The 15,631-nt window shown below is 39.3% G+C and overlaps 1 protein-coding gene across 4 annotated transcripts in view; it reads right to left on the reverse strand.

The window, feature by feature from the left end:
- dnmbp (dynamin binding protein) overlaps positions 1 to 15,631 on the reverse strand; it is a 59,900-nt gene that overhangs the window by 4,560 nt on the left and 39,709 nt on the right. For 3 of the 4 annotated variants that reach the window (XM_084740386.1, XM_084740385.1, XM_084740388.1), the window contains 7 exons: positions 5,375 to 5,583; positions 3,885 to 3,984; positions 3,330 to 3,477; positions 1,699 to 1,716; positions 431 to 630; positions 207 to 337; positions 22 to 126 (listed from right to left, as the gene is read on the reverse strand). In XM_084740386.1, the coding sequence (XP_084596512.1) occupies positions 22 to 126; positions 207 to 337; positions 431 to 630; positions 1,699 to 1,716; positions 3,330 to 3,477; positions 3,885 to 3,984; positions 5,375 to 5,583 (911 nt within the window). The remainder of the gene's footprint in view (positions 1 to 21; positions 127 to 206; positions 338 to 430; positions 631 to 1,698; positions 1,717 to 3,329; positions 3,478 to 3,884; positions 3,985 to 5,374; positions 5,584 to 15,631) is intronic. The other variant, XM_084740387.1, reaches the window with a different exon arrangement.

The following is a 15,631-nucleotide window of genomic DNA, read 5'->3' on the forward strand; positions in this document are numbered from 1 at the left end:
ATTTTAGTAAAATGCACCTACCCGTATATGTTGCAGGTACAGGGAAATGTCTCTGATAAAAGACTTGATGAGTCTCTCCTGCAGCCTGAACTTCTTCTCAGCCTCATCAAACGCTTCATCTTTAATCTGGTGAAAAAGATAAAGTGAGATCAGAACAAACATGTTTTCATTCAGGTACGTTTCCCTCCTCTCAGATTAAGACGTACCTGTGGTGAAATCCCTGTGAGGTGTTTGAGGTGGCTGCTGACTCGGTTGGATTTTTTGATAATGGAGTGCATGCTCAGTTTAGAGATCTTCTCGATGAACGTGTCCTCGTCGCCTTTCCTGTACTTCACCACTGTGGACAGCAGAGGGACAACAGCTCAGACTGCGTACCAATAAATACAACAAAAGAAGACTTAGATAAATCACACTTTGAGGGATTTTTTACCGAGGTCCTTCCTGCGTTTGTACTCGTTGATGTTTACGTTGATCTCTTTGACGGCCTGCAGAGCCTCAGTGAGCTGGGGCCGGTCGTGGTGGCTCTCTGGTGTGGCGCCCAGCAGCTCCATCAGTAGCAGAGGGTAACGCATCACCCGCTGCACCGGCTTGATTAAGAACGAGCCGAGGTTGATGTAGTTTGTTTTTCCCCTGAAACAGTGACAGAGAGACAGGGTTTGGTTAAAGGAACAAAATGAGAATACGTGAAGTGTGAGAGCCTTTAAACCCACTATCACAGTCACAGCTATTTAAAGTGTGTTCCCATGTTCATGTAACACATGTCTCTGTATCATGTGGACTGTACCATCCAATGACATGTAACCATCATCACATATTCAGATATTCTGATGATGACCAATACTGGTTTTGGAGACATAAAAGAACAGGGAAGACACAATAAAAAAAATAAATAACACACAATACTGATTTGCTTAGTTTTAATGCGGTCTGGAGGACAAATTAATTTAGGAACTGCAATAATTTAAATTGCATAATTTGGTTCTTTCTTTTCCCAGTATTATGAGATTATTTCTTAATATTGACAAAATAAAGGTAACAAATTGGTGTGTGATACAATTTCCCATGTTTATGGTGTTAGATATGAAGGAGTGCCAAAAAAGAATAAATAATTTTTGTTATTTTATTTATTACTCTTTATATCTCTACGTTTATTTTCTTATTCTTTTACAGATTTGTCCTTTCTTATGGCATTCAAATTAATCCAAACAAGGATTAGAGGTGGATTTTTGGTCACAATTTTATTCTCATAAAACTGAGAAACAATCTTATAACTGATGTTTTTGTTCAATAACATTGACTACATCTGTTACTGTAAAGTGCAGTTGCTTTATTTGTCCACAAGATGGCATTAGATTTGTTTCACGGGATCAACAACTGTTAATCCACAGAAGAGAAGAGGAGAGGAAGGATCATTGCCATGTTGAATATTTCAACTTCACAACAATATAACACAATATTCACAAGCACATGCAACAACACCAACAACAAAACATGAATGAGTCCATCTCAGAAACGGCAGCGCAGATGTTTTTAGAGCTTTCCACACTCAGCAAAAAGTTGGACTTTTAACCAACACACGGGGTAAACACACACATACACACACAGAGGTAATTTCCACGGGGGTTAGTGAGCAAAAGGCATGCGGTCAAGATGATTCTCATGCTGGAAATCATGACGACACTCGTTATGGAGACTTACCACTCTCGATATATGGCCCTGTGGGGAGGGAAGGTTGGAAAGAGATAGAAAGATAACAAAAACAGGATTTATAAACCTATGACATCAGGATAACTTCAGTTAATCTTTAATTTTTCCACAAGTCCATTCAGCAGAAAGGACTTATCCACAGGATTTCACTTAAACCGTGCAAGGTCATATAAAACAGACAGCCGCAGCGGCGGTTGTTATGGTTTTGTGTTGTGAATTCTCTCTTAAAGCTGGACAGAGGCCCAGGGTGGCAGTAAAATTTGGTAGTCGCTACAAGGCGACAGAACACGTGACCTTTTTAAAGTTGAAGAGGTCGCCACAGATGCGCACACACTTTAGAAAAGAGTATTGTTTTCCTGATGAGGCAGTAAACTTAAAAAATGACTAGAAAAACTATATGCAAAAAGAAAAACACCTCTATGTCAACAGAGGATTGGTTGTGTGCACACTTTCTTCTTGGAACCAACGCCCCTCTCTTTTCTAAAGCTTCCGGTCTGATACAACCTGTGTTTATCTTCAAACTCAGATTGATGACTGTATTTTACAGCACCTCAAGTGTCTGAGTCACTGATGGTGAAACCAGACAGGTGAAACCAGGCAGGGTGCATTCTTTGACTGCTGCACATTACTGAGCAGTAAAGAAACACTGTGAGACGAAGCATGCACACAGCAGGAGTGGGATAAAGGTGTCTTTACAGAAAAATAGATGGTGGTCAGCAGCAAAACATCTTTTAACCACTTTAAAAAAGGTTCACCTAATAAAATCAGCATCAGTTTAAGTGTATGTGATATTCAGAATATTTTCACAGTTGTACTTTGCCATCAGACAGCTTTTTCTGACAGGAGACCACCGTTACACAAGTTAAGTATCGCTCTCTCCACACGAACAAAACTCCTTTTTTTAGGTGGCTACAATACATTTTATTGCCGACCCCGTCCACAGCAGTACACTGTTTGGCTTCCATGCTGGTGCTCCTCTCTGCTTCTCCAAACTGGGGGCGTGTTGACCGCCACCTACTGTGGCTAATACACTGAGCGGAAAAAGTCCCTCACACAACCGTATTTCAAATATTCCGGACTATCCCATTAAGCGCAGTTATATTTTATTCTTCTGTTTAAAGATTTACTGCACTTCTCATGACTCACCCATGAGTCAAAGATTAAAGTCTGCTACATAAACCCTGTCATAAATTAATTTCATTACAGGAAACCTCACCGTAGCCTTGACCTCCACGACAACATCATTTTACAAAACACATACAGTGATGACCGTTTCACTTCACAACTGTAAAACCTGTTTATGTTCAAAGTGTGTTGACCCAGTTGCATTTTAAAAAGGTTTTCATTTAACAAACACTTTAACAATACAGCGTCAAACTTTTCACTTCCTGAGCTCTACACACTATAAATGATCAACAGCCTTTTATAGTTAATGTTTTACTTAAATGGTACATTTGTATTAGTCGCTGTCACGTTTTCATGCTTTTTCACACGCAAACATGCACGTTTTTGGTCACTCCGTGCACAAAATGTTTCGTAAAGTCAAACACAGAAGTCAAAGCTGAAATCTAAAACTAAAATGTCCCTTTTTCAAACATTTTTTCCTCCTCGCAGTGACTCACCTCAGTCTCTCCAGACACTCCAACACGTGCCGCTGGATGTTTTCATCTTTCTCGTAGCTCTCCAGCAGAGAGATGGCATCGTCATGGTTCTGACAGTAGATCTTGTACACCTCCTCCAGCTCAGCTTTGAAGTCCAGGAATACTTTTCCTGAGAGCACAGGAAATATAAGGTTATGTGTTAAATCAAAATGGGAAACAAGAAAGGAAAACGCAATAAAAATTACACTGAAACACACAAAAAAGCCAAAAAAAAGTTGGTAGACAAAAATCTGAGGTGTTTATGTGCAACACTAAGTAACTAATAAATTCATTTTTCCAACTTTCTACTAAACACAACAATAAAATGAAACATTGTTTTACTTCTACTAACAGCAGCGATTTTCAAAATGTGTTCAAAGTCTCACTCAGCCAATAAAATTTGAACAGGTGACAGTTTATGGTCGAAACATGGATAAAGTACAAAGCACAGCACGCAGAGAGACGCCGCCGTCTGATTGGCCTGTAGGGGAAGCTTTACTTCATTCAATACGCATCTTTTAAAAACTGATTTCTCACCAGTAGAGTCTGTGTCGTGCAGGGTGTCAAACAGGCGTTGTGATAGGTCGATCACAGAGTTGATGTTGCCAAAGAGCCCTTCAAAGTCCATATTCTTCAACTGTAAGAAAGACAGACAGAAAGTTTTAAAACTGTAATAAAGGTTCCTCTGTGCTGTTAACTGATATACACAAAGAAAAAACACTAGTCTACTGGTTATGAGTTTTTTTTTTTGGACTATCCTGGTCACGTTTTGTTTACATAAAATAGAATATTCTTGACTCAGAAAACAAGAAAAGAGCTTATCCTGGGTTTGAGAAAACTGGTTAAGCTACCTGGAGTACTCCAATACAAACCATGATAGTGTTGTAAGTAAACACCTTATCCAAGGAGGGATGCAACTAACAATAATTGATGAATCAGTTCATTGTTTCAGCTTTACACCCACATTTCCAATCATTCTCTGCCATGTTTCCACGAGACTCCTTCACTCAAATAAAGTTATATATGGTTTTCTCAGTACAACAAACAATAAGATGACTAACAGTGAAATGACGATCTACGTGCTGAAATAAAAGTGAAAGTGTGACAGTGCTTTCATACTCTTAAGTTCAGGCAGTCAGAAAGCAATATATACTCATGCATACAGAGAGGTGAATAACCAGGCTTCTCTAAGGATAGGATAGGATAAAGAAGATGACTGGTTGCTCTGTATTATTCAACCACAGATCAACAATGTGTCAGATTCACTTAGAAAACAGAATAAACAGGAAGGCACTCCAAAATATAAGAAAAAAATAGTAACAACAAGGAAGGAAATTGTAATAAACCTTCATTGCAGGGGCTAAATCATTAAAAACAACATGTTTTCATCACTGTAGGTCTATGTCAGGACTGACAAACCTGACCTGGGTACAATACCTACAGTGGTCCAAACTTTTTTTAGCGATGAGCCACTACAATGAAGTATTTTCAATATTTCCTTCCTCGTTGTTACTATTTTTCTAAAAATTTTGGAGTGTCTGGTTGCCTTCCTGTTTCTCTACAGTTTGTTCTTTGTAAACATCATATCCTTGCTGACTCCACAGGGTCAACTGGAGTGTTAAGAGTTGACAGTTCAGTCTGTTATCAGGCAAATCATATCCCAGATATGATCAAAACATATCTGAAAAGACTCAAAACTGTGACACTAGTGCATGTAAACACACTCAATTTGTTCTTTTTTCCATTTAATTTAAGCTGTATGAAAATTTTCTCTGTTAAAAGCTTGATGATGTTTATGTTTTGTGGGCATTTCATGTCTACTCTGTCCCCGTTAATCTGAACATATATATGAAGAAAAAAAGATAATGAACTTTGTAGTGAAAGCGACACCACCCCTTGCTGAAAACAAACATGTAAATCCCATCCCATGCAGTATTTTAGCAGAGATCTTGAATTTCCTCAGTGCTCAAGTCTCTCAAGCTCTTCCACAGTTTAATTCAACTGCACAATATTTCCAATATCCCCACCTGCTTCTTCTGCAGAGGCTCGATGATCTCCTCCACACACATCTGCAGGTCTTTGATGTAGTCCTTCTCCGTCTGCAGCAGCTCCTCGATGACCTTTGACCTCTTCTCCAGCATCCTCTGCTCGGGATCCTCTGTGCCGGTGGTCGGGGTCGAGTCTGAGGTCGGGGTGGAGTCCAGGGATTTGGGTTGGGATGACAGGAGGGTCATCTCTGAAAAAGACAGGAGAGGAGACAAATTTAGCTCCATCAAAACCGCAACGAAAAGGCTTTTGATCTTATAGCCACTACTCATTGTAATATTTTTAATTAAACAGTATGCAGTGATTTCTTTGATCAATTTCTGCTCATTAATTGCCATGAAATTGGCAGAAACACAAAGCTTGTTGTAGCCAGAAACGTGACACAAAGTGTTTATTTAGAGATCACAAAGTCCAAAAAGGGAAAGAGGGAAGAGGAAAAACATTCCCAGCTCATGTCTCCCTTCAGCGTATCCAAACATAAACCCGCCCGCCCACCCACCAACCCGCTCCGCCCTCTCCTCTTCGTCTTGTCTGACCAGCTTTTGATCAATGTCTCTGCTATCACTCCCAGAGGGATGATCTCCGGGGGTGCTCGGTCTGGAGGGAGAGCCTGGTTCATGCACCACTGCTTTTTATGAATGGACCCAAAACTGGAGTGGACTCAGGCTCTTTGTGTGTGGCACAATGGACTGTGACAGCAACTACAGACAACTACAGACATACAGGCTCTCAGGGGACGGGCAGACATTAAAGAGGAGAGGAGAAGAGGCTGTTAGAGGGGCACTGAGGGAAGAGAGGTAACTGCACATGATGCATGATGCCACACTACTGAACCCACTGACATGTTGCTTCATTACCATGAACACTGGCACTGTGGTCTCAGTCTTACAAACACTGTCCCACTGCACTGAACACTCACTAGAATACCAAATGTGCAGCTGAAAATAGTCCCCAAAATGATCCATTTCCTTCAGGAAATTATTTAGACTTTTCAAAATGTGAATGTATATATTTGTGACCCTTTTTTTAAGATTTATGACTTCAGTAGGAACAAACGGGCTTCAGGCTGAGAGCCCATAAGAGATGAGATGAGTAAAACGTAGCACTTTACACAACACTTGCTCTCCACTAAGTTAGATTCACATATTCGGAGTGGGTTAGTGTGATACTATGAGGCAGGATCATGAATAAACCTGTGGAGGTGTTACGTGTTACACCTCAGCAGAGGAAGATGCAGCATTTGCTGCGTTGTGTTAGCGGGTGAGGGTGACGTCACCCTCACTCCTCGAACAGATGCCGTCAGAGGCTAATGAAGTTAACTCTTCTTACCCTTGTGTCACCCTTGCACCTGCAAATAATTTGTGCTGCACACACACAGTGACTGCTGCAGCATCACCAGGGTTCGTTTTGTGGTTGTTACAGCGCAATCAATGCAAGATTTTCCAAAAACACATTTAAAAGTAAGACTGAAGTTAAATACAACCTCATAAAAGCAACATTAAGGTCATAATTCAATCAAATTCAGACCTGTCAAAATAATATTCAAGATGCTTTAAGGCTTAAAATTCAGATGATTGGATTTGAGACTTTTTTTTAGTTTTGAAGGACCTGCAGAACTGAGTGTTTGATCCTTGGGCCACCTGCCTTTTGTCTCCCCCCCTCCCTCCTTCTCTGTCTTCACGTGACTTGGCTAAAGCTCGACTCAAAGGAGCTTTTCTCATTGCTTGCACCGTGTCTCACCCTCCCTGCATCATCCGACCGCCACTGCCGCTGCTCTGCCAACTGCCAACACTCGAGCGTTTCCCCATGGATGAGAAAGTAGTCCACTAATGGGTTTGAAAAGTCATGCAGCAACACAAAACAAAAGAGAGCCTGAAAACAAAAGACTCAGAATTTAATTGGAATCAATCGGCTTATTCCCACGTTTGATCCTCTACACACACACACACACACACACCATCATATGCTCCACTTCACACGCTTAAATACGCAGCTATTTCCACCATAAATAACCTGTGAAACAACATGAGCAGAGTTTGACCCACTTCTGCTGAATTCCACTTTTCTTTGTTCTGCGAAGTTTTATAAAGAGGGTTGTTTGCACCATTGCACACAGACACACACCGTTTATTCCTAAATATTCTATATCTGACTACTGAATCTATAAGAAATGCAAACACGCAGACACAGGCGCCCATGCAGTTAGGTGTAACATAAGAGTATCAGCATGTGGAACAGGATCTGCATGTGTCACTCAGCTGGTAACACCCACAGAACAATCGATATTTACTGAATCACACACCTGCTGTGACTTGATGCCAGCAATCAGAGAGACTAATCACAGAGTACAAACATCTACCTGCTGCTCAAAACCTCAGCAGGGTATCAATCCAGAGAATTAAACCAAAGTTTTCTCACCAGGAATCAATAAGAAAACTGAATTACTGTGAATTATTTTTAACAATAAAAGATACTGCAGTTGTTAGCTACCATTAGGGAAGTTTTTCGATTCCCTAAAACCATTTTAATCAGCTTTTCTTTCATTACTGTATAGCTGTGGTCTGCCTGTAAACACCTGTTGATTGCTAATTCAAGGAACACTTCCTGGACTCATAAAGCGACAGACACTGACCCAAATGCATTGGATTTCTTCCTTGGCATAAATTCTCTTTATGGCCTTGACTTCATAGTTGATCCATGAGTCATATCTTTTTTCAGTAATCCCATGTCGATGTGTCAGAGCATAATGAACTACATACAAAACACTACACTACTATAAAAAAGAAAAAAAAAAACGGTGGCTGAAATAAAATGCTGCGATCCAAGCAATCATAAATGTTCAGCATTGCAAGCCCCAAAACCAAAGAACCTGTTCTACCTTCTGAGCGTGGACTTTTTGGTGAGGAAAATAATGCTTCTGGAACTAATTTAAAATTTAGATCCCGGACTGAAGTGGAAATGCACCGACTTCCTCCAAAAGATTCCTAGTACCTTGGGGATGATGAAAGTGCCTGCGGTGGAATCGAGCCTTACGAATTGAACTTTCAGGGAGAGAAACAGGTTTGAAAAAGGAGATGTTTAAACTTGACGAGGAAACAAAATAAACTTTGGGTGTATACAGTATATCTAAAACGCACACATGCTGTAGAGTTCATGTGACATGAATGTAACTGGTTCTTGCACGATGAGCAAACAGCCAAACAAGGGAAAAAAGGGACTGTGTCTCTGCAGGGGGTCTGGGGGTGTCTGTGCAGAAACCCGGCTGCATATGATGGTTAATAAATGAGCTGCATTCAAAGTCTGACCTGGTTACACATATTAAATAATCTGAGAAATAAAGAGACTGCATATTGTATGTGGTGTATTGAAATATACAGGGTTACTGTGGGTTTTCTGGGCTAATGAAGGCAAAGGAACTGTACTCCTTTGACTCCCTCCCTTCACTACATGTCTTGTTTACCCAGAATAAAGATTAAAAAAAAAAAGTTTGGTGATATTATTTGTTTTGGTCAGGACAGGAGATTTGACAAAAATATAAATAAGAGACAATCTTTAAGCGTAACTGCATCTGCGCTCTGTGTTGTAAGTTTTGTAGATTGGAGATTTACTCAGCAAATGTATCCAGAACTCAGTAAAGCTTCTTGAAACAGGAGTCTGAATGCTTCACAGGAATCAGGCATCATTTGTAAATGATTTCAAGTCGGAACTAGCTCTTAATTTCTATTGCTGCACCTTATGAATCATGTTCAACGCTGAGCTTTTAGTTATAAATACACAGCAGACTGGATTTCTGGGGCAGTCGCAGCAGGGAGTGTAGGGCTATAAACCAGGACAGACAATGCCAGACACCTCTAACTACACTGCAGCTCCTATCCTCAGACATTCAGCGTGAACACAGTTGCAGTCACAGCTGATACATCCGCAGGTCATCAAGATTTAACACGAAACAAAAAAAGTGAAAGTCAGATACAATACACAAATCACAGCTCATTCAGAACGCATGGTTTAGATTTTTCCCAAAGATTCATGCGTCATCGCATTTGTATAAAATTCAGTGTTTTTCATCCTTTTTTGTTTATCTGTTGGACATTTACCACTTTCCCACTTTAATGCATACAATGATGCTTCTAATGATGCTTTTATTTTTGTATCACAATAAAAACAAATTTAGTGCTACAATGTCCATCTGAGAGTAGTTTAAGTTTTGGATAGACAAAAAATAGGTCAGAGAGAGGCATGTTAATGATTGCAGATTTGATTTTACAGTCCCTTATTGATGCTATTCTTATAAATATTCAGAAAAACTGAAAGTCCCCCTTAAATCTCAGCAGTAAAAGCATGACGCTTTCAATATAAAACATGTATTCACCAAAATTCACTGACGCATTCTCTTCTAGTTACATATTTTCATGGCATCATCCACAGACAAGAAGGCAGCAAGAGGAAGAAAAGAGAAGACGATGAGGCTTCACCCACCTGCTGCTTGCAACTTTCTTCAAACCACTTCAAAAACAGGCAGACCCCCCCTTCACACACACTCACACACACACGCAGTGGTTCAAACAACGCCACCCATTCTATGGTAGTCCATTGTCAATCTGAAGTCCAGCTCCCGAGCCTCGTAGAAGACTGCACATCCCGCTGCAAAAACCCATTCCAGACCTCCAATTACCATGAGAATGGATGGGAACCCACCATCATTAAACACACACACTGACACAAACACACACACACCCGGGAGGACGACCACTCTGGCAGTTAACAAAACCTGGAGCTGGACCTTCAACTCGTTTTTTTTCAACCTATAATTTGTTTCTCATGGCTGATACGGATAAGATCTGATAATTTCACGTTTGTATTTTAAATCACTATTACAACAAAAATGAAGAGCAGTTCTAACTCTTCAAATATGAACTTATTTTTTCAGTAGAGTACATCTGAAAACTTCACAACATACTTTGAGTTTTATGGAGCATTTTTCTTCTACATTAAAATAAATTTCTTTGATACAATCTACTGAATTACATTCAATATTTATATATATTTACATTATAACATTTTCCATCCAATATGTGTGTCTCGTGCAACTGCAAGTGCAAACTGCAACTTTGGAAAGCTCCCGCCAGCTTCACAAAGAGACATCAAAATGCTTTCCAATGATTTAATACTTTTTTGGTTTGTTTTCCGAGACTTTTTTTGAACTTTTCCACCACCGCCCAAAGTTATTTTTTCCAGCTGTGAGAAGCTCTTCTGTTTCCTTTGTGCACTGCATTGTGGATGTGTGGATCAGCAGCACACTTAAAAAAACCCTATTTGTATGATATTACACTGTTCCTAAGTAACAGCAAGTGTGTGGTGTTGTCTGTATGTGCAGAGACCCTGAAAATATTGCAACTATCTCTCTGGTGTGTTTACAAACAGCTCAGACAAATCATACTGATTCTACCTTTAACCATTTATTATATCCTCTTTATAATATTATATCCTTCTTTAGTCCTCTGTGACAGTAAATTGAATATCTTTGGTTTGTATAAAAACAAGACATTTGAGCGATTAAGCAAGAAAGTGGCTGACGGATTAATCAACAATCAAAATATCTAGATGCAATCTTTCCTTAAATTCTTAGCGCTGCTTTTTGAGCCACACGAACTCACATTTGGCTACAGTAACATTAATCAGGGGTTATGATGAGTAGGATGGGTCCAGTCCAGTGAAGTCTGGTCCAGTTCTGTGAAGAGTCTGTTTCATGTTTCACAGTCTGCTGACACCTGACCAGTCTCCTCCTCTGACAGGCTGAAATCTATCAAAATGATGATCAACATCTTCCCCCACAATCCTCCCAACTTTAGCTTGCCCTTAAGGATATTTTTAACTCTTTTACCCAGTCTACAAAACCTTTCAAGTAAACTCAAGAACATATTTTTTTTTGAAAAATCACACTCTTTTGAAGATCTGTTACTTTGTTGCACAACTGCAGCAGAACCAGTTTTCAAGCAGCATTTCTCTGAATTCATGCTTTGTAGTCAGCGTGCTGCGCTAAAAGTCAAAAGTTTGCCCTGCACGGAGCGCTTTAAGGTCAGACACAATCAGTGCTGTGTGTGTGTGAGTGTATGTGTGTGTGTGCGCTGCTCCAAAGTTCACAGCAGAATGCACAGTCGCCATGGCAACATGAACAGCAGGGGCCCTCCTCATATCAAGCCAAGTTTTAGGAGAGCAGGGAGTGGCTTTGCTGAAATGATCACATGGGAAACTCTGTGCCTAAGCATGTGTGTTCAGTTGGTACATGAAGCATACTTGAGAATAAGTTCACACAAGCTCCCAGACTCCTGGAAAGAAAATGCCAACACTAGCAACAGTATTTACCTAACAACCTGCGAGCCGTGACTTGTTATTAATACTGCATGCATAAAAAAAGGAAAAGAAAAAAATCATGACGCTGGTAACTGGATTAAGATAACAATGTCAGCACAGGCAGGGTAAATATTAACAAGACTGTTAAAGGGTGTTAAACTGTGGCCCTTTAACACGGTCACTTTGTGGTTTAGACAAAGACTCAAAATAAATTTCTCTGCAAAGGTGAACAAAATCAATTTTTTTCATCCAAATGACTAAACACAAAAAGGCTTTCACACTGCATAAAAAAAATCATACAGGAATTTTGTGGCATCAACTAATCTTCTCTCTTTAACTTGATGTAAATATACACTGCAATTATAAAAAAAACAAAAAAACAAAAAGATGTGTATTTCAAAAATTGTTGCCTAAACTCAAAAGCTCAAATAATGACAAATCAGGTTCACAGATCATTGTTACCAGTTTTTGAAATAGAATTTTAATGAGGGTTTCTAAAACTCGAAGGTCCAAGTTTATCTAAAGAAGAAAAGCAAATTACCTCAGTAAAGGATTATAGGTCGGTCTAAACATAAGAGTTTGTGTTTGCTTCAAAACTCAAAAATGTAGTGAAGGCGCTTGTTTTGAAATCATTAGTTTCCTCAACTTTTCTTTAGCCTCAGAACCTATAAACATGAGTTTATCTAACTTGAAGTCTTTGGATTTGAAATGATGAGTTGAATGAATGTACTGTACAGAGTTTAATCAGCTTATTAACTTTCTAATGATGCACAATATAAGCATTTAAGCAGACTTCCCAGCATGCAGTGTTTGAGAGTTAAAACTCTCTTGAGATCTTTCTTTTTAATTTGAATCAAGTGTCTTTTGCATCATTGCAAAATACCTGAACATGTCTTTTTAAATTCAGTCCACTCAAATTTTTAAGGCAGGCTTTTTTTTTCTTTTTTTCTTTTTTTTTTTTTTTTTTTACAGTTTATTTAGCTGTATCCTGAGCCTTTTGTCCAAATTTGTTCCACCAACTGTTGCTGTTACAAGGTCAGTCAAAAATGGAGAAAGGGGAGTTTATTCAGTGACATACCATCCTGTTTATCTCTTGTAGGGTCAAATGTCAAAAGGTCACATTCCTGCTCCTGGCAGAATCTCACAGCAACCTTTATGTGTGTACCACTGTTGGGAATTTCTGGTAATTAGAGCCCTCTATTCAAAACCACACGAGCCATTACAAAAGCAGGCCATGTACTGATACATGTAGCATTTTGGATGTGATTGTTCCCAGACTTAATCCTGTGTTTCGTCTTGTTCCCAGGTGGATGAGGCTACAGTATAATTAACAAGTTGAATAAATAAGTTGCTGAAATGCTACGTGGCAAACAGGACCAAGACTGTGATCTCTGGCTTCCTTGGAATTTCTCATTTCAGCTCATTTCTATGATGAACAATGTCCAATTACTTCAAGAGACCATCGGTTTTGCATATGTGCAGGGGGGCACCGGGAGGAACCAAAACCATTAAGAGAGGGACCTATTCATCCAAAAAAATCTGTACTTTCTTCAAGGAGAAGGAGAAGGACAATGGGTCTATTTTGTTGATACACACTAAAAAAAAAAAAAAAAAAAAAGTTAATCATATTACATTTTCTCTGTTTTATGAGGAAATTTTATATACTGCCTTGACTGTCAGTGTGGGAAAATATTTCTTCTCTCAGTACAACCTGTGTGTGAGAACTGTCTTGAGATGACTGAATTATATCTGTTGCTTAATTGTAGGACAAGTAAAGACAAGGATCTGCCTGAGGGCTTCATGAGTTTTCCCAAAACGTAATAAGAGATCTGAATTAACCGTTCAATGTTTAACCGTGCACTGAACTCTACAGACAAACGACTGGGAGGCAAAATGACATTTTCACATCCCTTAAAAATGCATCCCAACATTTAGTCTATTATTGCAGCAGATAATAAAGCAATCTTTTTACGGGGACATGTCAACCAAGCAATCAAGATTTGTGGAAAGAGATGCTGCTGTTGAGTTTTTCAAATGTTTTTTTTTTGGTGCTTTGAGTTACATTATCCTGTTCCATTAGATTAGAGAGAAGACAGACATCTCGATCTAGATGGATAAACAGCTCTAGAAGCCTTAGAAGAATTGTGTACTTTTTTTTTTTTTTTTTGGTGAACTGTACCTTTAATGTTAACACCTTTTTAACGAGATGATAAATCAAGATGAGAGGTGACATAATAATACAGAACTGACTAAACCACACAGACTACAGCACTCAATTATCAGACTCGCTATTGGTCAAAAATACAGGTTATCCACAAAGTCTCTTTACAGTTTAAAAAAAATATTATAAAAGCAGAACTGAAAAAAAGCTGAAATCAGTGGATCTCTAGTTCATACAGCCAGTGTGTGATGCCCTTATTTACTAATAATAGTGAGTCTTTACCAAAGAGGACAGTAAAATAATCACTGTATGTATGAATATGTAAATAGATGATCAACACCTGTAACCACTGTGACAGTTTGTACACATCAAACAGAACAACGTGAAAGCCTTTACCATAAATTAACATTCAAACAAGTTAAGTTGTTTACTGTGAAAACCCAAAACTGACAGTGACTGTCTGTCACAGATAAATATTTACTGACAGGAGCACAAACAACTCTGATGGAATGACAGTTTCTCTATGATTTAATGGAGGTCAATGGCAACACACTCATATGACAGGTGAACTGTGCTGTCACGCATACAATGATGTGATGATCCCTGTAAAAATGAATCAGTAGAAGGAAATACCTGGAAATTTCAGGTACTGCTCTAAGTTTTGTAATTTGTCACCCTCGCTTACAGGTAAACTGCACCTGTATATGACTCTGTTTGGCGCTCACATGACAATAACATCCATAAAAACTGGATATATGGCCACTCCCTATGTGTTATCGTGGGTAAACTAGTCCTGATGGGAAAATCCATGAGGTCAAAGATCAGTTGGCTGTCTTTTCCCACACTTCTGTCTAAAAGGTGCAGATAACATCAGTTTTGCTCTCTATGCAGGCACCAGTAACGTTATCCAACACTGAACTGAAGCATGCCGATGGTGTGCTGTAGTTGATGTCCATGTGTGTCTGAACCAACAACATCAGGATGATTATCGTCAAGAGTTTCAAGGGATAGCTCTGATTATTTGATCTGGGGTTGTACGAGGAGGTACTTATCTATTATCCGTTTTACCGGCATCTACTGTAGCTAATTATACTGACTGTCAAAAAGTACCTCACACAGCCGCACTTCAAATTATCATAATATTAACTATCCCTTTAAAACTGCTTATGAAGCAACTCTAAGCTTCAAAACACAGAAATATTAATGAAAATAAATTGCACCAGACTTCGTCATTTTGAACAGTCTTCAAATAATAAATCTAGATGATACTCCCATGATTATCAAAAATTATTTAAAAAGGCCTCAATGAGATAATTTGGCTACAAAAAAGCTAACTACCACTGACTCCCACAGACTTTTTGACTGATGAACCTGACCATTTCTTGCCAACTGACTTTTTTGCTTGCCAGCAGAGAGATAAGACATCCTTAGAGCAAGGCTGTCAGACAATTTGAGATCTTGTCTGAAGATTTCCTGTCTTAACTCCTCAACCCCCCACCCCACCCCACCCCACCTCCATCCTGCAGCCCACCAATGGCAGCGAGCGCTTGAGGATTACAGCGGGCAACACAACATACGCTGCCAGATCATAGCTGGATGACGACACCTTACTCACACACAGACGCTCAAACACTGCCCATACAGCAGAAGACATCATTTAAAAGTTCAAGAGTGCAACCATAAACAGAAATCCAGGCACATATTTACATCCTTACCACATATATTC

This window comes from Lutjanus erythropterus, chromosome 17 (assembly GCF_056507025.1).
Source record: "Lutjanus erythropterus isolate fLutEry1 chromosome 17, fLutEry1.hap2, whole genome shotgun sequence".
NCBI classification, from domain to species: domain Eukaryota; kingdom Metazoa; phylum Chordata; class Actinopteri; order Lutjaniformes; family Lutjanidae; genus Lutjanus; species Lutjanus erythropterus.